General features: G+C 42.5%; 1 protein-coding gene across 2 annotated transcripts in view; it reads right to left on the bottom strand.

Annotated features, from left to right (window-relative positions):
- Positions 1-1,677: 1,677 nt before the first annotated feature.
- The window catches only part of CYYR1 (cysteine and tyrosine rich 1), a 364,092-nt gene continuing 342,447 nt past the window's right edge, over positions 1,678-23,322 (bottom strand). For both annotated transcript variants that reach the window (XM_069636375.1, XM_069636376.1), the window contains exon 4: positions 1,678-3,297. In XM_069636375.1, the coding sequence (XP_069492476.1) occupies positions 3,176-3,297 (122 nt within the window). In that variant the 3' untranslated portion in view covers positions 1,678-3,175. The remainder of the gene's footprint in view (positions 3,298-23,322) is intronic.

Raw genomic sequence — 23,322 nt, 5'->3', positions numbered from 1 at the left:
ACAAATTCCTAATTACTCCATTTTGGGCTTCAATTCATTAAGAGATTTAAATCTTTTGAAAGTTAAAATGATGTTGAAGAAAAGATCCTATCCAGGTTAAAAATAAGGAAAAATATGTATTTCTCAACCTCGTTTAAACTACTTTTGATGTAACCCACCTGGGTCTTTGGCGTGCACATGCATGGCACTTGCCTGCACGACTATATTATTCTAGGACAAATCAGTTACTTCTGAAATTAACTGAGACAGGCCCGTGTACCTCTTATTTCTAAATCCCACAATACTAAATCAAAGGATACCCTTTCTCCTCCTTTTACCTTCACCAAACAGAATATACAGCTACACCATGGACTTCATTGGAGACTGCAGCACACACAAACAGGGAAGATCATTAGCCTTTTAGCTCAGATGGAAGTTGCAGGATACCCGAAAGTAATGTTTAATAACAAGACCCTGGCCCTCGCAGATCGCAATCACTGTTCGCTTTAATGTGGAGGTAGCAGAGAATTAGATCTTACACGGGCCACATTTACATTACCCTTCCAGGATTTTTGTGAGACACGTTTAATTTACAGAAGATGTGTTTTCACACTTTGTCGGTAGAAACTATAACTCTTAGGTCTGTGGTCAGTGCCAGATCTAGCATGAACCCTTTTATGTTTGTTCCTATCCATTGTACAGCTGGATCCTCTTATGCACGCTTATTTATTCCATGTTTTAAGAGGCCAAACTCCCTTAGCCTCGGATTTGTAAACTTCTTTGGTTGGGACTATTGGCATGAGCAAAATTGCTGCTGCAGAAGTACCTTGAGCACTTGAGGTTTGGTTCCCAGAGGATCACTGTGGACTAAGTAGGAGGATGTGTGAAAGCGTCAACAGTACCTGCCTTGCTGCACTGGATTACTCTTCCAGTCTCACTCAAACCTAAGTTGCAAAGGAGAGGTCTCTCCTTCCCCATATATACCCATTCTTCTTGAATGGGTATATATGGGGAAAAGTCATCTGTACAGTATTACAAATCAAGAAGCTGAAATAGAAGATGCATGGGAAGCTTTGTGCAGTGACACTGCAAACCGAATGCCCTGCAGGTGTTTGTGTACCATATTCATCGGATGGCACAGACAAGGGCCAAACTGAAGCATTCCACAGAGCGTTGCTCTGTTGTACAACAGTGTGAGTAAACAGTCTCATACACATCAAGCTTCAGAACTTCTAAGGAGGGTAAAGTCATCTGTTAGGAAGTGTGACTCGATTAAAGCAAAGGATGTGAGCTACTTTGGAAGGGTGAAGTCAATTCAATGCAGTGGGAATTGAAGAGTGTGTATGCTACCGGTATGCCAACCTTTATGCAGAGCTAGCCAACAAGAGTAACTGTCACAGCATATTAGGATTCTTCTTGGTAAATGGGTAATAAGGGTAAATGGGCACCTGCCTAGTGACAGGAGATCACAAACAACTCAACATGAGTGCAGCAAAGCAAACACACACTTGACAAATAATTCGCATAAAAAGTAGACCAGGGTTGAATTTGACTTCTGCTCTTTGAGGTAAACGTTACTGTGTCGTGGCGCCAGAGCATTCCGATGGGGGTAGAGATTGTGAATAACCAAACAAACGTTAGCACATGAATTAGTACAGATACAAACTTGGGAATAAGGAATTGTGGGAGCAAAGAAGATTTAAGGGTAGGGCTATCAGACCTCTCCCATCAATACCAGAGCACTTAAGGAAGATTTATTTGCATCTTTCTACAACATGGATACTAATGTAGCGGACCCCTTCTTAAAAAATGGCTCCTTCACGAATATACTATTGCTGACAATTCCAGGAAGTGCTTAGAGCTCCTAAACTCTGACATTCTACTGCTTTTGGACTGCAAACAAATATAATATATAAAAGATCTAGGGGAAGGGAAGAGGAAACCTCAAACGAGCAAACCCCCTCTTCCCCCCCCAACAGCATCATTTCACTAAATCAGCCTCTTAAAGGTTGCCAAAGAAAGGAAGTTCCAACATGGGCAGCATTTTTCCTAGCGATGGAATGTCCTTTTTAAAAGGGAGAAAAAATAATGTACAGCCCATTCAGAGTACATATAGATTTGCCAAAGAAAGAAAAACACTAATGGGTTAAATAGCTTTGTAAAAGTAGCTACGAAAAGCAGGCTAAAAACTCCTTCACATTAAAACAATTCATTGCAATAATGAAAGGTATGGTGATGGGCATATGTGTTTGTATAACTTTACACAGTATGCGTCTTGGAGAGATTTTTTCAAAAACATTTCACAGGTGCAATCGGTATCAAGAGAACGTGCAATCGTTTTTCATATGTTGACATTTATACCTATCGAAAGAAAATGGTTAAACTGGCATTTGGAGCATGTGACAACACTGCTCTGGGCATCAGCAGACCATCGTTATTACTTTGCTTGTGAAAAAGGGATAATCCCTTTCAAATATACGCTCCAAGCAAAGTCTGACAAAAGTCAACAAACACCTCATAGAAGAAGCAGGACACAATCAAATATAATCTTTAAAGTAATGAGAGTGGAGCGAAATGAGTAGACAAAGAAAACCAGCTAGGACGACATTGGCAAATTGAGCGCGATTCCTATTTTTGCATCAGAAACTATTGCTTTGGTCAACTGAAAGAACATATAAAAATGGATTTAGAAAATGGCTGAGAGTTAAAATTATATTTACACTGCATTTGTTGAAGCTGTGCCATTAGATGGTGGAGTATGTTCTTTTCACATACAGGCATAACAAGAAAAACAACCAGCATCTTTAAACACCGTAAATTCAAGACCTTCAAATGATTTGCCTCTTTTATGACCAAGGCAAGATTCTAGTCGTCAAGTGGTCCCCAGTTCAGGTTCTAGAGAATTTCAAAAAGAACGTTCTTTGAAAAAAGCTGAAGTCATTGCAGGTTGCTGGGCCAACTTACACAAAGTGATGGCCAAATCATGTAGTCTATTGATTGAAATGTTTCTTGTAGAACACGGCACGTTGTGGAGAATCAACTTCATGGGGTACCAATCTACCTGAGAAAATCAGCTGAATCCAGTTGTAAACAGAAGCACCTGTAATGTATTTTTCAAGTTTCAAGAATACTAGCGCGTGCACCTCCTTGCACTAGTCCACTGGCGAACTGATTGCCAAATTCAAAGGCACATTGTTTATTTTCTTGAATACCCCGGGTATGGAGGGGGTGGAGAATAGTGCACAGCTGTTTGTGGCGTTGGTGTGTAAGGTGGGGGTAGGTCCATCTCATACTCATAGCTGTATGGTGGGGGAGACCCTGTAAAAACAAATTCAAAAACATGTAACTGTTAGCATCTTATTTTTTCCAGATTGGCTCAAATACATTAAAATCACTATTATGATGATGTGAGTGCAGAGTTATAACTGAAGAATGAGAACCTAAGATTTAGTAGTAGAAAAATCACCAATTCCAAATATACAAGAATTGTAAGTAAATTACAATCCATGGGATATGCATGCTACCAATGAGTGGTGAATTCCTTCTGGCCTCTAAAAAACCATTCACAAAAGGTGGTTAGAATTGGCATCTTCAGTAAACATGTAGCGTTTTTGACACGAAGAAAGGGGACGAACACTGCAGTGACCGCAGTGGAGCATGCTGGTAGGATCAAGAACAAAGGCGTGAGCCCTTAAGACAAACTGTACTATAATCAAGAAACTACTATGAAAGTCTCAAGGACAAAGTACCCCAGCAACACATCTTCAAACTCGAGCACGTAGACAACACATGTGAATACATGTCCAACAAACAAAGAAGAACAACGCTTCATTCAGCATTAGCATAACAATAAATAACAATACATTCATTCCATAAAAAATAATTCTACAGTTTTAAAATCAATCACGATCAAAATGCATCAACATGTTTTTAAAGGTCTAACATACCTTCTAAAACCCTTTCTTACAAATGTTCAAACATCTAATATAAAACTCAAATCATTAAAATTCAGAAATAAGCACATGCCATTCTTGGTATCCCCGATACCGTTTATAAAAATGTTTTCTGAGAAGATGCCTTCTAAGTAAATCCATCAAGGGGCAAATCAGCAAAAAAGTGAAAGGTTCTATTCATTCCCTAACCCACAGAAGCACTCTTTATGACCCCTGAGCCAATTCATTCATGCTGTCAAAGGTAAACTGTTGAAACAAATCATTAAAATTATCCTCTTGTGCAATGGTGATCTAAACATACTTATTAGACTGTTCTCCATAATGTTTTTGCAGGCAGCTCGGAAGAATGACATTGAAGGTAGGGTACATATCCGCTTCGACTGCAAATATGATCAAGAACAATGCCCCATTTCCTTAGCAGCCAAACAAGAGTGAAACCTTCTATTAGATGCAGCATGTTCACTTTTTTGTGAGGACCAATTCCCAATTACAGAGTAATCATCATGGAGTCAGGAAAATAGACACAAGAAACAAACAGTATTTTCAGCATCTACTTTCTTGGATTGGTCAGTGACCGCACACTAGAAGGCATAGCACAAACAATGGGGGACTTTGAAGGAAGGTCCTTCCTGATTCGTACTATTGATACAGTGTGCCACACACACACACACACACCTTTCCCCTCGTCCAACAACCTTAGACAATATGGCATACTTCAATTTCAAAACTTTACCCAAAGATGCAGAATTCGCTCCACCAGCAACCTCATCTCTCTGAAACAATTACACCTCCAACTCCGGACAGCCAGGCAGAAAACCAGATCCCACAAAACGGCAATTCTCTAAAAACCATTAGATCTCTAATCGCAAAGCCCCCTTCATGGCCACAAAAATTATAAAAACAGCCAGATACAAGAAAAAACAAACTTTTCCAGACTGCCATGCATCTCCTATCGCATCATAACATCAAGGAATCTTTGCAATACAATAGCGGCATCATGAACGTTTTACAAGCAGCATGATGTTACAACTCAGATTACCAACAACCCTTCCATCCCAACTCTAAACATTCCCCACAGAATCCATCACAGACTCTGTTCCACGGTCTGCACCCATCCTAATCTCCAGACAACTCCAATCCAGTGGTTCATTTCAAGGAAAACAAGGTTTCCTACTTCTCATTCAATGTGATGATGCAGCTCTTGCAAGGGCAGGCCCCATTCACATTGTGACTCAGATTCCAGTGGGGAACCTCAAAACTCCATGTGCCAAAAACACGTTTTAAATACAGGAACATAGCCTCAAGGGAGCTGGAAGCAATGCATAGCCAGACCAACTTTCACACTGACAAAAAGCAAGGTTTGTTTCGCATGCACACGTGAAACATTCTAACTTAGACAATGGGTTTGTAACTTTGTATCATTTGGCAGCATTGCTAGAGGAAGTAGAGGATGGTGAGTGAATGCCCTGTAAAAGCAATGTATCAAACTCATTGTCAGGAGAAGGAATGGAAACAATAGCATGTTGCTCATGCAAAAGGAAAATCTGCTAAAGATTCTTTACCTACTTTGGTGAGCATAACAGGTGATACAATATTATAGGTTGTGCGCTACAAACACCTGATCGACGATAAAAGTATAGTTTACCATCCCCCAGCTTACCAGAAGGTTTATACATAAACCACATGCTGGGCTCAGAGAGGGATCCATAGGCAGGCAGGGACAGGTGAGGGCAGTGAAAGCATATATGCAGCAAAAGTTATTCTGAAAAGAAAAAATGATGGCCGACAATGATACAACCTTAAACCAGCCTCCTGAGAAATCACGTACCTTGAGTACATGGACCAATCAGGAAAACGCCTGTCTCACACAACCTTGTTACTGGCTATTACCCTGAAATACACTAGAACGGAGGAGAAGCCACCAGATAAAAGGCTGCCAGCTCAGTCATACTTCGTCAAACTCTGGAAGAGCCTTAATGACCAGGTCTATAAAGAGTCAAGAAAAAAATACAACTACAGTGGAGCGCTTCGAGGAGCAGGCCTGGGTTACGGCAAGTAAAAAGCATGGAAGAGTGAGAAGCCATATATCCGGTAAAAAGATTTAGAGAAAGTGCCAACTTGGAGAGTGTCAAGGGGTACCATCTGAGAAGTGGAAGGAGTGAAACAGATGGAAGTTTCAAAGTCTTCAGAAAGGGGAGTAAACAGGGTATCACCTTGGACAAAGTAAAGGGTACTATAGGGAAAACCAGATAGCGTGAGATTACACTAGAGACTAACAGTATTGGGAAAGCGCAAGAAGAAGATTGTGTGAGGCAAAGGAGGAAAAGCGATCACTGATGAGACTTGGATTGAGGGACTTTTCAAGAGAGGGACAATAAGGAGCATCATTAAGGCTTCTGGAAAACCCTTCCTCGAAATACACATGCTTGAAAACTACTGTATTATTACGGACTTCTGTTGACTGCCAGGATCCAGAGTAAGAGCCATCTTGGAGGGTGAAACAAGAGGTAGAGGGTTGAAGAATAGGAGACAATCTTCCAAGGGAGTACTGAAAAAAACAGAGCTAGGATTGGGGAGCAAGAAAGGTTGGAGTAGAACAGAGGGAGAAGAGTAGCACAACAGAATAAGAAGTGAGGTATTTCCACTTGGAGGGGTGACCCAGTGAGGAGAGACAGAAAATACTGACTAGTGAGAATATTGAGAAAGTGGCAGTAGAGGATAATGTAGCTTTGAAGGATAAGGAAGAAGGGGGAAATCATTGGAGAGGCTTACTTAAAGAGGGCATGCATCAACAAAAGGGGAAGAGCTGTGGTGAACAGAAGACAAAAGGATGATATTAAGTGCTAAAGTATATGAATTGCGTGGATCCTATATTTTGGAATTTGGCTAACCAAAGGACTGTTCTAAGGGGAATGTACAGGTACACCTGGTCTGGAATGTTGAAGTTCTAGAGAAAGGCGGTTGTAGGTGGATGCGAAGAGATGAAGGCTACTTTTTGGGGCCACTTACCCACGTACTTATCCTGACATGCTTTAAATAAATCCAGAAGAAAATGACCTGGCTGGTGTGGGCTCTATCATTTTAAACTGGCGACGATCACCCTGGGCCCGTGGTGAGCAGATATAGGGAGAATTTCTTAAACTGTCTTCTGGATACACACAGACTCCTGTGGTGGTGTGATTGGCTAGGATTGGGGCCAATGCGGACACCTCATGTCTGCATGGCAGGGACACTAGCAAGCAGAAAGGGTACACACAGGAAGAGGGTACTCGTGCACGGCCGCGTTCTCCTAGCTCTGCAGTGATGGCAGATTGTGTGAAAAGGGATGGTGGCCTAATAACCGGAGATGAGGGCTTCCCAATCATACAACCGTGTTAAGCAATCTGTCACTTCACAGCAATATAAGGGTGTTTCCTCGCCGGTGTGGCTAGAGGAGTAGTTTTCCCAAATGAAGGAGCCTCAGTGAGTAGTGACTATGCTCTGTAAAGGAGCCTAAAATCTGTTGTAGGACTTTTGTAAGGAACCCGGGGCAGTCATTTTAAGAACAGTTTTCCTTGCAACATTGAAAAACGATGCAACAGTAGTATTTCCAATATTTTTTATATAACACTCTGTCGAAGAGCTGAACCCGCTACTCCAGATAACCTAATTTGTAGCTGGATTTTATTTTTAGGTAGTTTAATAATTTTCCTGTAGATGGTTTGCAGATCCATTGCTTAAAAAACCAGAAGTCAAAAACGTCCTCCAGTACCCTGGTATTATCTGGTGTTCTACATGCTGGGTTAACCTAGAACTCCGAGATCCATAACATTGAACATATTCTTACCCCTTGGAACAAACCTTCAGGCAAATCGGAATATCATTTTGGACTTACTGTTAATGCGGAGGCATTCCATAACCGAACACTGCTTAAGAGCTTTGAGATGGATTATTCTATTCCCATGTACCGTAGTTCTAGAAAGATAATAGTAGGAGCCCTCTGTGGTAACATCAGTAATCTTTTAGCAATTTATTTTCTTATCTTGATCTGTTGTCGGAAAAGTCAATTTTTTAGATCCATGCAGGCACTCAGGAATTGCTTGAGCATGTTTGTCATAGTAGGACACATGGATTTCCCGCCAAACCTTTCTGCAAAAGAGCTTCTAGCTCCGGCTTGCATGGCCTTTGTTAATGTACTTTTCTTTAGCTGTGCACCTCACTACTAGAACTAACACCTAAAATGTCAAACTGGTTTACTTGGTCCAAAGGCACTCTGTTGCACCTTATGTATATGCTAGGGGCTTTTCCAACACTGCCTGACATGACTTTTGTCTTCTTCTATTCAAGAAGCCTTTACTGCATTATAGTGTCAAAATCTGATCTACCACGGAGACTCCCTTTCTAAAGCCTTTGTGAAGGGTCAGAAATGAGAGGTAGACTCAAAGTGGTAATATTCTCAACATCAGACATCATAATTCAAACAAAAGGGTTTGATGAAGGCATCTCTGTCCATCCCTTATCCTAAAGAGCGTTTCCCTACCTAGGAAACTAACCTAAACATCAGTCTGTGTCAAGTCGTCAACACCTATAAACTGTCCTTGTGTCCAAAACATACTAATCTGACCCGCACACTAGAAATGATCACCAAAGGGTGCAAGAACACATCTTAAACTTTTAATTGTATTGATTATGAACACTTTTTGCCAAGTATATCAATCCAACAGAAGAACTCCTTGATCCAGGTGGTGGTGGTGGTGGTTTCCCTTCCCCTGGATTTAGGGAGGATGGCAAATGTGTTTCTTCCAAACAACAATGAGGATAGCAAAAGTGTCTCTTTCAAACAATAATTCCTTCAGGATGGCAGAAGTGTCTTTGGTATATTCCTTTACCATGTGCTTTGTAAAATAAGTAAGTTTCCTTATACAACTTTGATGCACCTCCTTGTATAGTCCCCTGCCAGGTATCTTACTACCAAATGTTCAGTGCCTGATGTATTGCTTTTACCAGAACTTCAATGTCTTAATATAACACAGTTGTATCACTTCACTGTGTTTGTATTTGCTTGAGGTATGACTTGTTTCAACTTTCCACTCATTGATATCCCATATATGGGGACTTGTTCAAGTTCTGCCGCTGTGCTCATTTCTTTAACATTTGTTTGCTTAGGGTTATACTTGCTCCAACATTCCCCATATTGACATCTCATATATGGAGACTTGTTCAAGTTCAGCTTTTATACTTCCTTTGCTCAGTTTTCAAATATTCTTAGCTGATTGGTTGGCTTGCATGCCTGTCTGTATGCCCCGGAGTCCCCTATGGCTTTGGGTGGACTCAACAGTGTTCCATAGCATTCCCAACCCATGACACATCGTTGGTATGAAGATTCCTCCCTGGGACAGTCTGTTGCTCTGCAGACCATCCTTTGGCTCTTACCGCAGCTTCCAGCTCACTCGCCAGCTTCTCTCCGCGACCAAAGACTGCTGCCTTTCAGTGTGATCACGTCTCTGGTAGCGCAGTTCCTGTTGCTAGTGTTCAGACGGTCCTTCAGCGATACCTGCAGTGTCTCTCCTGGTCTCGCACCACGTCAGTAAGTAGCTTGGATAATTGTGAGCCGCTTTCTGGACTTGTCTGCCTTCTCGGTCTCCTCCGGTGCGGTCCTTTCACATACCCTTTCCCTATCCTGCTCTCTCTGCAGTTCAAGTGCAGACAGCATTTTTAAATGTCCCACGCATTCATGATCCTTCAAAATGGTTAGTTCACGCATTCCGATTTGAGTTTCCCTCGATCTGCATCAAATCCTCACTCCTCTTCCTCATCCTCATCTCAGTACTTGGCGGCCTTAAGGGAGTTCACATAAGGTCTAGGATTTCAACAGTGATATATTGTTCAGAAATTTCACTTAAGAAAACATAAGAAACAGTTAATGTTAGGTTTGTGTTATATGTGTGTGAAGTATGAATGGTAGAGTTGAATAGTCATAGTATGCCATCAGAATTCTTTAGGCATCACAGGTGTTTCTTCATATGAGAGGGGGAAATACTGTGTCTTTTTCAATGGAGTGATCACTTCCGGCGGTCATCCCCTCTCACATGATCCTCCCAGGGTCTACACAGGGTCTGATCTACACAAGTGAATCCAGATCAGTCCTCTCTAGTAGCATCCCTGGGTCGGGTAACAGGCAATGAAGCTTGGTGAATCTTACCCAAGATTTCAGGTCTATAGTGTTTTAGTAATCCATGCACTCAAGATATCTGTATCCATGAACGCAACCTCAGCACAATATTAAAGAACACACTTAACAAGATAAACTACTAATGCAATGAACAAAAAAATAAAAATCTATTTACTTGATTTCTATTGCCTGTGGGCCCTGCTGCTGTTCAATGTGTCTTCCAGTCAGCTGTGAGATTGCCGAGAGGCACAATCCACCATGCCATCCGCAAGCGATTATCGTCAGACCTAGGTCTTTTTTTCAAATCCCCAATATGCTGTCGGACGGAAGTCACAAACTGGCATCAACTTCATCATGACAACATTTAAGTATGGATTGAGGGCTCAGCAAGACCACAGAAATTCAAAGGATTGCAATCTACGTTTGTTTTCTCATACCGTTTGCCAGATCCCTACTATCCTTATGGTTCCGTTTGAGCAAAGCCTTACAATGAGTGCACAGGTATTTCGTTGGGGATTTGTATGTAAAGGATTGCATTATTATGTCATGAATTGACCTGGAATCACTGCTCAAATGCCATTGTCTCGACATGCTTAGAGTACAGTAATGTGCTATATGCAGTGCTGCAACTATGCTTACCTCTACAATGCTGCAGATAGTACAGACCACGGATGCTAGAAAGCTGCTCAGTGGTTTCTACTTCTAGCATACTTCCCGTCGCTCACCTTTACCAGGCCAAGCATCCTGGCCTTCTGGAGTCTTCTATATGAAGTACAAGCTGACAATGAGGACTTTTAAAGCTTTGTAGTACACAGAGCCAATCTACAGATGGGAATGGTGTGCAGAGGGCAATTGGTATTTTACCAAAGCCTAGGGACCTTGAGAGGCCTGGAAAACTCTAGGCCCAGCAACGAGAGCCACAAAGAAGCTGCTCTAGCACCACAAGCAATTTCCTTTGACAAAATAGATCATATTGTTAACAGGATTATTATACCCATCGAAGCTAGAGAGCAATGGGAGGAAGAGAGAGGACCACAACAGCCCAGCAGGGAGTTGCAAGGGATACGGAGAATACAGACATGGGCTGACGAGCAAGAAACAGTTGCATTAGAATTGGGGGTCAATAGAGACAGAGGAAGGATAAAAGCAGTTGCGAGGCTACAGGGAGCATCTTAAGAGGTCAGTGGAAAAAGAAAATGGGGCAGTTAACATATTGATGGATGAGCATATAACGCTGCCTTTAAGCTGAGAGATCTTGAGGAGGACAGAGATGACAGTCATACCAGCTGGGTAGAGAGGGATGCAAGACAAAAAGAGGGAGGAGAATGAGAAAGCGTGAACAGAAGGCACATGCAGATTTTCAATAGAACCGGACATGGAGAGGGGTTAAATGGTCAGATCTAGAAGACCAGAAGAAGAAAATGCTGCCAGAACTGATACCATATTCTCAACGGCCACCAGTATGGTTGTGCAGTGCAGGGGATATATCCTTGCCTTATACTGCCAGGTAGAAGATGAACTTGAGACCAGCCCCACCTGGAAGACGCAAAGTGTAGGGGGGGGGGGGTATGATTTTGGGCCAGAGTTTAAACAATTCCTGCTATTAGAGAAAGGGGGAGGACAACCACAATATATTCTGTGGCTACAGATGGACAAGGAACATTTAAAAAATAAATGACCTAGTTTGAGAACGGGTGCAGGAAAATAGATTCATGAGAGAAAGAATGACGGCAGGAATGACATTAGCAGTAGGTGACATTAAAGGCCTATTGGCAGCTATTCTAGGAGAGAGAGCTGATGACATTTGGAGACGAGCAGGGTATACGAGTGTAATCACACAGAACATGACACATGATAGAGCACCATTTAATAATTGCAAGGCTGACATATGGAGAGCACTTCGAGTACAGTACCCCAAATCATCAGATATGGGTGCGATTAGGACTAGGAAAATGGGTGAGGACGAAGATCCTGTTGCCTTTATTCAAGAACGTTGGTGTCTTGAGACGAGAGAACCGTGGGATAAAACAGTGAAATTATTTTGCCATATTTTATGTCAGGGACTGCCTGAGCCAGTGCAATTGCAGATGAAGAAACGGGTATGGATGGAAGCAAAGCCATTGCCAGAAATACAGTTGACGATTGTACATCATTGTCGACTGTTACACGAGAAAAATCAGAAGCTCAGAATATAAAGCAGGAGGAAGCAAAGTTAGTTAAGAATGAATTGTCAAAATTCTCCATAGAGGCAACAGTATTGACAAGTGGTGAAAGTGTGCATACAATGGATCAGACTGTGTATAACATTTGGTCAAGAGTTAGAGGGAATGCACCCAGAGGGTGAGGAGTATTTAATGGAAGTCAGCCACAATAATTCTGGAATTGGCAGAAAATGGGACATATAGTCCAAACATATAGTCCAAACATGTAGTAGCAGAGGAGGAAACATGGAACAAATCTGGCAAGGTCCAAGAAGGAGGGATGAGTTATTCTCCGCAATACAATACAGAATCACAGGAATATTATGCCTAAGATCACACGCAGTATCAAGCAAGTGCTCCACAAATACAGCAAGCGCATCCGTTCCCACAGCAAATTCAGTCACCACAATGGCAACCACAGCAAGCACTCATGCAGATACAACAGGCACAACAGGCACAACAATCACAGTATACACCAGTGTAACAAGCAATGGTGCCACAATGGAAGCCAAATGCAGGAGCTCCACAGACTTCCACACCCAGGATAGTGAGTGTGACAGTAATGGAGGGAATCATTTTATGTTCACAGGGATGAATTTATATCCACAATAGGAATGCCCACAGACCAACGTGATGTGTTCAGTACTATCTGTGAGACCAGACCCACAAGAGGAACCAAGGGTCAGTGTGACGATATTAGGCAAGACATTTTTGTGCCTTGTGGACACGGGAGCAACTTGTTCCTGTGTTTGAGAGGGAATAAGGTGTGTTCTGGTTGCAGCTAGCCTCTGCTCTGGGTCCACCCCCCCCCCCCACAATGAACCTGTAGTGGTCTCTCTGAGGCTTGCTGCTGAAGGTGTTGAGCTTGGGAACTAGGGAGCAGAGATCGTCACACTGCCCAACTCAGGGTTTGGCGGGTGCCAACTAAACTGCTGCCGGCAGCTGTGTCCAGCAATAGTTTGCCCTCCTTGGGAGCATCTGGCTTCAACGTCCAGGCCCCATCCTGAGCTTCACTCTCTTCCAGCTTCATGCTCCACCAAAAGACCATTAAACAAGTGTTCCAGATATCATGTTAATTTTTCAAAGCCCTTTCAATGCTGCTCTTCCTCATCTCCGGAGCTTTCGCTATCATGTCTGCTACACTCTTGACTTCAATTATATACATTCCAAATATACATACAAATAGATTTTTTAAAAAAATCACTGTTCCAATTATTTATCCATTCTATTAAAAGACGCATTTACAAAATCTAATTAATCCTGTGTGGGCATGGATCTGGTAGTCACAATAATGTAATTGACCAGGTTGACATACTGATGAGTGCAATCCAAGATCATCATCATACCACACTAGTTCTAGGCCACATGGATACTTTTTTTGTGCCAACTACTTACAACTCTCAATGAACGAATTTGTGATCTCGTTTTTGAAAAACCTGAAGCAGGCAGACTCCTTGGTTCCAAATACACACCCACTTCAAAGATGCTCCAGAGCCAAATCGACCACACCAAGATCACCAACAGGTGCGAATGGCCACAAAATTACTGCCAGGTTATTGGAATTAACCGGTTGCACTGCTGCCATTTTGAGGGCAGCTACAGACCGTGCAATTAGCGCATACAAACATTTCAGAAGAGGAACTGAACCACATGGGTTTCAACCCTCCTAGAAAAGTGCTCTATCACGCTAGCAGTCTAGTGGATTTTGAGAGGCCTGCTACATAAAATCAGTGGCTGGAATGTTTTCAAACCACCACCAGCTCTGCACGGCTTCACAGTCGACTCAATCACAGATCCTTGGTGCCAAAGAGACGGAAGTGATTTCACTGCAATGTACATATAGTCGCAAGCACCATTTTCACAAAACGAAGTAAAGAAATAGCCAATTACCTTGGGAGGTCTTACTTTACAGAGAAATGCAAGAGTCTGATCAATCTGTGAGACTAATCATTGTTACCATAAGAAAGAACATTAGTGAGGGGAGGTACTTTGTTATTCAGGTGCTTAGATGATAATCAAGAGATTGTGGAACTCTAAGCAGACTGTCGATTCAAAGGAAGACTACACTGCAGAGAACAGAAATGGATGCAATTCTGTTTTTCTCCCTTCTGAATGACCCTATCATCATCTATGGAGGAAGTTATACATGGACCAACTTCTAGAACTGCTACAAAACGGGTTTGATTGTGTCCCAGCTCAACGTGAGTTCTAGTTCTTGAATTTCAGTATGCCATTCTCCACAGATTCCTCACAGTTTTGCATTAGGGACACTCACCATGGAAGATGGTCCCAGAAATGTGAGATTTTAAACAGGCTCAGTTCATCTCCCTTTCTCTTCCAAGAAAAAGACAACATGAGCACAGAAGGCGATGGGTCTCATTTACTGTATAATGAATAAGGGCAGTCTTCTCCCGAGTGGACTTAGTTGGTTCATATGTTATTTTCAAGATGGTCTTTTAAACAATAACGCATATATAATTAATGATTACTTTTACATGGCATCACATTCTATGAATACTTTTACTGCCAAATTTCAACCTTTTGTTCCTTCATGAATTGAGAACTAAAGAGAACTGTACATGCTAAACATTAAAGAAGATGAATCACAATTTCCCCCAAATAAGTAAGCTTCATGAAACTTGCGTGTGTAATTAGATAGAAAGTTGAAAGTCAAATGAGTATGTAAGCGATATTCAATCAACACTACAGCTAAGTCAATGCCTAGTCTGGGATGCTGAGGAAAACCCTTATTGATGTATTTTTATATCCAGTTCAGTACTCTGGATGACAACCCTTGTATAACACCCCCCTCTTAGAATCCCCCTGACCCCACTGAGCCAAGAAGTAGGTTTGTTTTGCAAATTAAAAGGTTTATTTGGACAATTCAACAATATATATCAATCACACTTTATAAATCAATTGATAACTGATATCACACTTCAGAATATGAGCAGTAGTCCGCAAGAGGTAACTTATGAATAGGAACAGAAGAATAAGGTGGGAAAGAATGCTTTATATGGTTCAAGGAAACGCAAGGTGGAATAAAATGCAGTACAGAAATAACTTGTTATGATTTTAGCAAAAGGTAATATGATCACTTTTTCTTTCGACAATTCACTCCCCCCCCTATGCAATACAAGAAATGGAAGGAGAGCACACAGTCTTCAAGAATCCCAACAAATCACACTTTCTAATGCAATACACAGTTCCAGTTCTCCCAGCAAGCTTAGAGAAAACAGGGATGAGTTTTAAACACAGGCAAATTCCTTTAATGTGGTTTGCAAGGAAGTGAAAAGGTGCTAAAATTGCTTTTAATTACCTCTAGAGGTTCAGGATAGGTGATGGCTACTTTATATTAGTTCAGGCTCACTTTAACAATACTCTATGAATGATTAGCAGATTGCAAACAATTTTTAGCAAAGAGAAGCAAAAAGCTGCCGATTTCTACAGATGAAGAAATCGGGCCAAATCGCGGTAAATTTAGCGAGTGCGTGTCTCGTGATTACGGGAAAAGTATCGGAGTAGGAAGTCGGTTCTAGGTCCGTTGGTAAGCCTAGATTCTAAGCTTTCAGATGAAAGTTCCTAGCCCAAACGGTTCCAGAGATACGGACGATTACATAAAGGTAGTTTTTCGGATTTAAAGTAAACTCAAAATGACAGGTGACAGCTTGCAGCTGCAGAATTGACAGGTGACAGTTCTGCAGCTTTAAAAATGACAGATGACACGATTTCTAGGAGGCAGTTCTATTTAGGTTAAAATAGTTTGGATTAGATTATTTTAACTAAGATTTTGGTTCTGCACAGTTCTGCTAGGTACTCACAATATAAATTTGAACTAGGCCTCATCACGGATCTGGTCAACACGTCCGGCTGCGGTTCTGTCTGCTCGGCGGATCAATCAGGCACCGGTTCTGCTCACAGCGATCTGGGTCAGTTCTGCTCTGCTGGTCTAGCCTCTCTGGATTCTGGATGTAACACTGCTTTCTGGGTACTGCTACAGGTTCTTGCAAAAATTCTCAGCAAAACGTCAAACAGCTCGCCCGGCTGTTGAATAGTTTGGTTAGTTTTGAGGCCTGCTGAAGAGGATTCAGCTGTGGATTCAGGCCTCTCTGCTACAAATTCTGGAGTTAATTTCTGCTACAGGTTCTGGAGATTGATGGATTTGAAGTCTGGATCTCTGGATGTGAATTCGTTGGTCAGCATGCTCCGTAGCAAATGGAATTGAATGTCTCTACCTGTCCCAGCAGTCTCTTTTTGTGTGTTTTGGAAAGTGGGTGTGTGCGTTGTGTGCGTTGGTCATAACTAAAACTGCCCCTCTCACTTATCATTGGCCAATTCCTCCTCTCTCCCTTGATTGGGGGAAGGAAATGGGAGTCAGAGTAATGCTGTAGGTTTTATGGTCAGAGGAACCTCCCCTTGTCAGATTGCACACAAATCTATTTCTGACCCAAATACATATTTATCTATGTTCCATTTTTCTAATATTATAGGTCCAGTTAACATATTTTCTGTAGCACCAAACCATCCGATCCCTGTCTTTGTACGATGTCGTGTCCACTGATGACAGAATTCTCCCCTTTTCATCCAGATAACGACCTCTAAACCTTTCCAGATTTTACACAAATGTGCACCAGGGATATGGGCTACAGATGATAAAGTGTCAGATTTTTAACATGCATACATTTGGAGTGAGACCCTATTTTCTGCTAGCAACCCCCCAGAATACACCACAGGGTCCTAACACCTCTTAAAATGTTCACAGAAAAATCACAAAAATAATGATATTACTTATATAATTCTGACAAGTCCGCACTATGAGTTATCCATCTTTTTAAATGTATGCTCTGGTCAAAAAGGGGTGTGGCTTCCCACATCACAGGGTGGAATAACTGGTTTATCCACTTCCCCCAAGCAAGCTTGTTCACAGAGGCACAGCTGCCCCCCAGTTTCTCCCAAGATGAAGCTATTTTACGATGCCCCCAATACAACATTTTCCCGAGTCAAGGGAGTTGCATTGTTCTGTCCCTTCCAGTTCCCAGGTGCTCCACCCCTAATCTAATCAGAGAGGTGTCAATTCCTTTTGGCAAGGGGAAGAGTGGCTGTTGATCCAGTTTCAACTCCTGTCGGGGGTAGTTGTCAGGCAGAACTCAGTTTCATTAAGCCAGGTTTCAGCTAAATGTCACTTTTTGTTCCCAGTTTTCTACATTCAAATCAACTGACAATTTTTACCTATACATTAAATAATTACTTCAAGTCATTTCAGAATATAGTTTTACATTGTATCCACCTCTTAGCAAGTCTTTCCTTGGTCTGGTTTTGTTTCATTTGTTCAGTTTTACACAAAAGTCTGGTGGTTTTAAAACGCCGGCTTTCTGATAGTGGCGAGTACTGGTACTGCAACCATTTTTGGGATTAAGAAAATGAATTCCCCACAGTTCTGAGTTGCTTTTTGGCAATCAGCATTGCCATTCCCAATGGTTTCAGGCTACTGTGTGTGTAGCCCAATGGTGGTTTTAGGCAGTGCCCTCCTGTGCTCACAACATAGGCAAAAATGGGTGGCAGCCTATTCTTCATGTTTTCCCTGTGCACTCTCTGGGGAGTTCTGGCCATCATGATGTTTTCCATGCCAGTACTGCACAGTTTTATGGTAGGGCTTGGATGCATGGGTAAAAACATCCCACAAGCAGTACTTTTATTTAGAATATAGTTTTTTAAAATAATAACAAGACTCTTCGGTTTCACTTATTTTGGGGTGATCTGGAGAAATTCTTCTTAGTTCATGGGGGCTTCAAGACTATTAAGCATCAACTGTGTGACAGCATCCAGCTCATGGATGAAAGCAAACAGCTTTCTTTTGACAACGTTAAACTTAAACCTACTAGGCTGTGGAACTGTTCCCACTAGCTGGCCTGATGGGCAGGGCCACACCCACAATACATAACAAATCTATGCCTCGTTGCTGCCCTTTCCTATTAATTTTGTCATCAAGGAATGCCAGTGAATTCCTACATAATATGCTTTCCCTATTGCAATGCAGCATACTCTGGAAGACCAGGGTATTCAATCAGCTGCCGTCAATGTCTCCAACTCTTAGCTACTTGGCTATTAAATCTATGTAAACAAGCGCATACAAACGGCACCAATTCAATTGAACTGGCTTTTGTTTTGGAAAAGAATCAGAGATGTACCCTGGGAAACACAAAGTTGACATTAACTGTAGCAGGCATGAGGAAAACACTTAATTAGGAATTATCTGTATATGTACAGTGATTAGGGATATGGCTGGGATGAACCACAGCTTCTGAGGGCTTGTGGGCTTTAGAAGAATCAAAAAAGAAATCCCTTCCCTCATTCAATCCATTGAATCATCCATCGCCCAGAGCCTGGGTAAATGTGGAGCTAAGATGGACTGTACGCCTAGCATTCCAGAGGTCAGCTCCCCTGAATCTGCACGATAGCTTCTCTATGGCTCTTTCCCCATGGCCTCACTTGTGATGAGGGAGCACAGGAGTTGCAGCACGTCTTCCACATTACTTAATTGGACCTCCTTCACATGGTTAATATTTTAGTGGAAGATCCATTGTCCTGAGTGGCATATAAGGTAGTGTACTACTCTTGGAAAGCAGTGTTTATGACTGCATCCAGTGTACACCATCTACACCTGTGGAAATTGATATAATATTGTGACCCCAATAGCATTGTTTAAATGTATGTTGGCCTACGCCAAGCTGTCTAAAGAATATTATGAACATAGGTTCCGCGGCAAGGTCTTGACCTTAATGTATTGTGTAAGCCGCCATCTTGGATCTAGCCGCCATTTTAGGTATTCTTGCAGTGTGGAAATCACCCTGAATCACAAAATGGAGGCCGAATGACATTTCGAGTAAGACTTCGGCTATGGTGACCTCCGCACACGTGAATGAATAACATGTCCGCAGGCTGTTAGGGTCATGAACTAAGACCCTGTCCTCTGTTTAACCTAGGTGTAAATATGTAACTGTATCAGCGGAACCGATCTAATATATGGAGATTGCATGTTCGACCTGGCTACGAACCCTAGCCATGGTTCCAGAAATGGTTAACTTGTAAGAGGGCTGGCCAATGCAGTACTAAATGTATAAAAACCCAAGCATCCCGATGATCGGTCTCTCCCACTTTCAGTGCGAACCTAACGTTGAAGGTTCGCATGTTAGTCAGAGGGCCGAATAGCTATTCGCATGTCAATTGACTTTGGTAACTTTGTAACTTTGAAATAAAGCGCTTTGTATGTCCTTTGTAACCTGTGTTGGTGTGTTTCCTTTTGGGCTTCCCGGCCTCATATCAATTTCTCTGTTTCCACAGTTGGCGCCCGAATAGGGACCCTCAAGATTGATGCCGGATCATTGAAGGTTGACGCAGACTATCGAACTGGGATCGGACGGTGTGATTTTGCGGGCCCGACCGATCGAGACGCGATACCTCGGCAGCGCTGCACGATCCGATCCTTGGACGATAGTCGTGTGGTCTGACACGGCATCTTGACGAGGGTCCAATTCCGAGGCGGGCAGATTTGCCGAAACCACCGAACGCAGGTAAAATTTGTTAGTTGAAGTCCTTTGTAAACCGTACGGTCCTCCTTAGGTTTGGTCAGGTGTAGTCGTGACCCGGCTCTTAATTTAACCCTGACAATTTGAATTTGGCGTATTGTATCTGCAGACACAATTATTGGACCAGGTAACACCAATTATTTGAGAAATGCCTGGGAAATTGTCTAGCTGTTTTAGGGCTCTATTCCGCAGCGATCGACAATCTTTGGAATTTAGCCGTCCGGCACCACAGGAGGGGTCGCCGGCGTGTACTATGTACTGTAAGTATGGCATTGGTAGTATTGTATTTAATGACATTTGGCACAGACAGACCAGAAATGCCTCCGAATTTCAGTGGCCAATCAATGGTAGTTTTTAGATCCCCCGTATCGAATACTTAGAGTCGATTTTGCTTAAGAAAAAGGCTAGGCCAGCAGCCTTTGATGTGTTACAAAACTGGAAAAAGGAAGCATTACAGCAGCTTAAAAGTAGGGATAAACATGCACGACGTCATAAAACGAATGCCGAAAAGGCATTGTTATATGACAAGGAAAAACGATTAGATGAAACCCAGAAAATGGACAGAGCTTTTTCGCTCGGAGTCCAGAAAATTTACCCTTCTAAAGATTTCCATGTTTCCGAGGAGTTTATTGAGAAAATATTAAACGAACGGAGGCCTGATTCTTCAGCGCCACCTCCGTATGCTCCTGTTGTGGGCGCTCTTCCCATTCCTGCTATTGCTCCTATCGTTATTCCTACTCCTCTTACACAGCCTACTACCCCTAGTTCCTTAGTTGTCGCTCCTCCGTCTATTTCGTCTGTTACATTACCTCTTTCCCCTGCACCCATGTTAGGTTCACCTACACTTTCGATTTCGGGGAGTCCTGTGTTTATTAAATCAGATCCTGGTGCAGGGTCGAGGATAGTGACTCGTAGTACTGTTCCTGCAGGCAGGAAACAGGAACTATTTGCTTGGGCTAAACATTGCATGGAAAAAGGTGATCAAACTGATGTATTTTCAACATTATCTAATTTGCGCGATTTTCCCGAGAAAAACGTTTTTATTGAAGGACTGGGGATTCAATTATGTATAATGTGGGGTAGATTGCAGACTTCGGATCTCCCACAAGGGGTGAGAGATCTGAATGCCTTGGCACTCTCGAGGGATACAGAGCAGAAAGTATATGGGCATGTCGATAGGTTGTTTGAGTTTAGAAGGGATTTTGAAAGGTTACAAAACGAGGATGATGAGGACAATAGGATATATGTGCAGAAACGGTTCCTTTCGTGCCGAAGATCAGCACCTGAGGAAGTACGGATTTGTACCAGAGATGCGATTCGGTGGATCTCGGATCCATCGATACCGCCAGATGAGGTATATGACACATATAGTCAATACACGGTAGAGATGCAAAGGAAGGTGATCCAAATGATGGTACAGCATTTACAGGAGGAATGTATAAGGAAAAAGGTTGGTTGCCCCACAGAGTTATTAGGTATTTGTAAAAGAGCTTTTTCGCCCGACACTTCTACAGCTGCTTTAGCGCTCGATTTGGCCTTATTACTTAGTAAGCGGTCGGAGGTCCCTATATCTCAGTTGCCTATGAGAGAGGTCCCTCCGACCCTTGTCCCAAAAGTAGAAATCCCCGCCAACGCGGCGGCTGGTACTCCCGCGGTGGATATCCCTGCACATTACGTATCACAGTTTGTTCATGTCCCGTTCTCTCGACAGGAAGTGAACACGATTAGACAATCAGTCCCTGATATCAGGAAGAACCCGACAGGGTTTTACAAAGAAATAGAATCCGTTTTGCAGTCTTCTGTGTTCACCTTAAGTGACATGGATTTATTGTTTCCAGTGCTTTTACCTGTTGATGTATGGAAACAGGTACGAACAATAGATGATGTGCCGGGGTTAGGGGATACATGGGTAAATTTGACTAGAATAGATGGGGAACGACCAGCTGGTGAGAAACCACCCCAGGTTATACTCACTTTACCCGATAGAATAGTTGCCAAATTAAAAACTATAATCCCAGAAAAAAGGATTATTTGGGACAAGCTTACGGCCTGCGTCCAAGGGAAAACTGAAGGTACTACCGAATTCTTTAATAGATTCGAACAGGTGTTCTCCGACTTCAGTGGACAGGATTTAGGTACAGAGTCGGGGAAGAGGTTGTTTGTGGACAAATTTGTGCGTGGATTGTTGCCCGACATCCAGTCACAAATTATGTCCTTAGAGAGCGCTTGGCAGGCAAAATCTCAGTCAGAGGTTTTGCATATGGCTCAGTGTTATGAGAATCGGGTTAATAACGAAAAAGAGAAAATCGAAAAAAGAAGGGGTGACCTAAAGACTAAGGTATTGTTGCAGCAAATTGTCAGGCACCCCAGAGGAGGTACGACACAAACTAGAGGTCAGTACATTCCAAGAGGAAATACTCCTCTAAATTCTATACCGTGGGTAATAATAAGCAGCGCTCAGATACCTGAGGGTTCGTAGCGCTATATAAATGCCAAATTATTATTATTATTATTATTATAAATATTAATCAGTGTGCTTATTGCCGCCAGGAAGGTCACTGGCGAGCACAGTGCCCTGCCCTCCGTCAGAGGTCAGGAGGCACATTCGGAGGTATGGGTAGGCGACCACGGGGCCGCCCTGGAGCAGGGGGCCCTGATAGGGGTCAGCTTTTACAAGATCCACAGCAACCTTTTTCACGGGAAAATCAGACCCCGAGTATGGACTCGAGAAATATATTTGATCACCCTTCCGCCGCCTATCTTTCTGAGGAACTTCCCTTTGATGAAGTTCTGCCTTATTAGGATTGCCCGAAGCAGCGTTTGGAACCTTTACCTATTCCCGTCATTCAGAAGGGCCCCTATGTTGAATTATTGGTGGGGAATAGGAAACATCAGTTCTTGATCGACACTGGAGCACAGAAGTGCTCCATCGACCATTCTCGGGTTCCAAACATCCCCCTGTCAGGGCAAACGAATGTTTCTATAGGGTTCTCTGGTATACCAACTGTTTGTCCGGTCTCTGCACCGGTACCCATTTCTTTGGGCCCTTTTACAGACCAGTGCCCTTTTCTTCTTACTTCAAACTGTGGAGAAAATTTGCTGGGGTTAAATTTGTTGAAGAAATTGAACGCAGTGATTCATTGTTCCCCTGACGGAATAAGATTAACAGTTTCACCACAGCAACCTTTTAACTCCCAATACTTGACCCGACCTCTACCTCCCGAATTTGACATTGTCCCAGAATATTTGTGGGCAATAGACGACAATGATGTCGGGATATTGCACATTGACCCTGTTAAGATAGTATTGCAACATGGGGTTAAACTACCGCGCATTCCGCAATATAAAATTTCAGTTGAGGGCGAGCGCGCTTTGAAATGCATTGTCTCCGATTTTGTACATCGTGGAGTGATCGAAGAGATTACAGGTAGCTTATGTAATAGTCCGATCTT

This window comes from Ambystoma mexicanum, chromosome 7p (genome assembly GCF_040938575.1).
Source record: "Ambystoma mexicanum isolate Mex_15411 chromosome 7p, UKY_AmexF1_1, whole genome shotgun sequence".
Classification (NCBI taxonomy): domain Eukaryota; kingdom Metazoa; phylum Chordata; class Amphibia; order Caudata; family Ambystomatidae; genus Ambystoma; species Ambystoma mexicanum.
The sequence above is the reverse complement of the archived record's forward strand: the minus strand, read 5'-3'. Positions and strand labels throughout refer to the sequence as shown.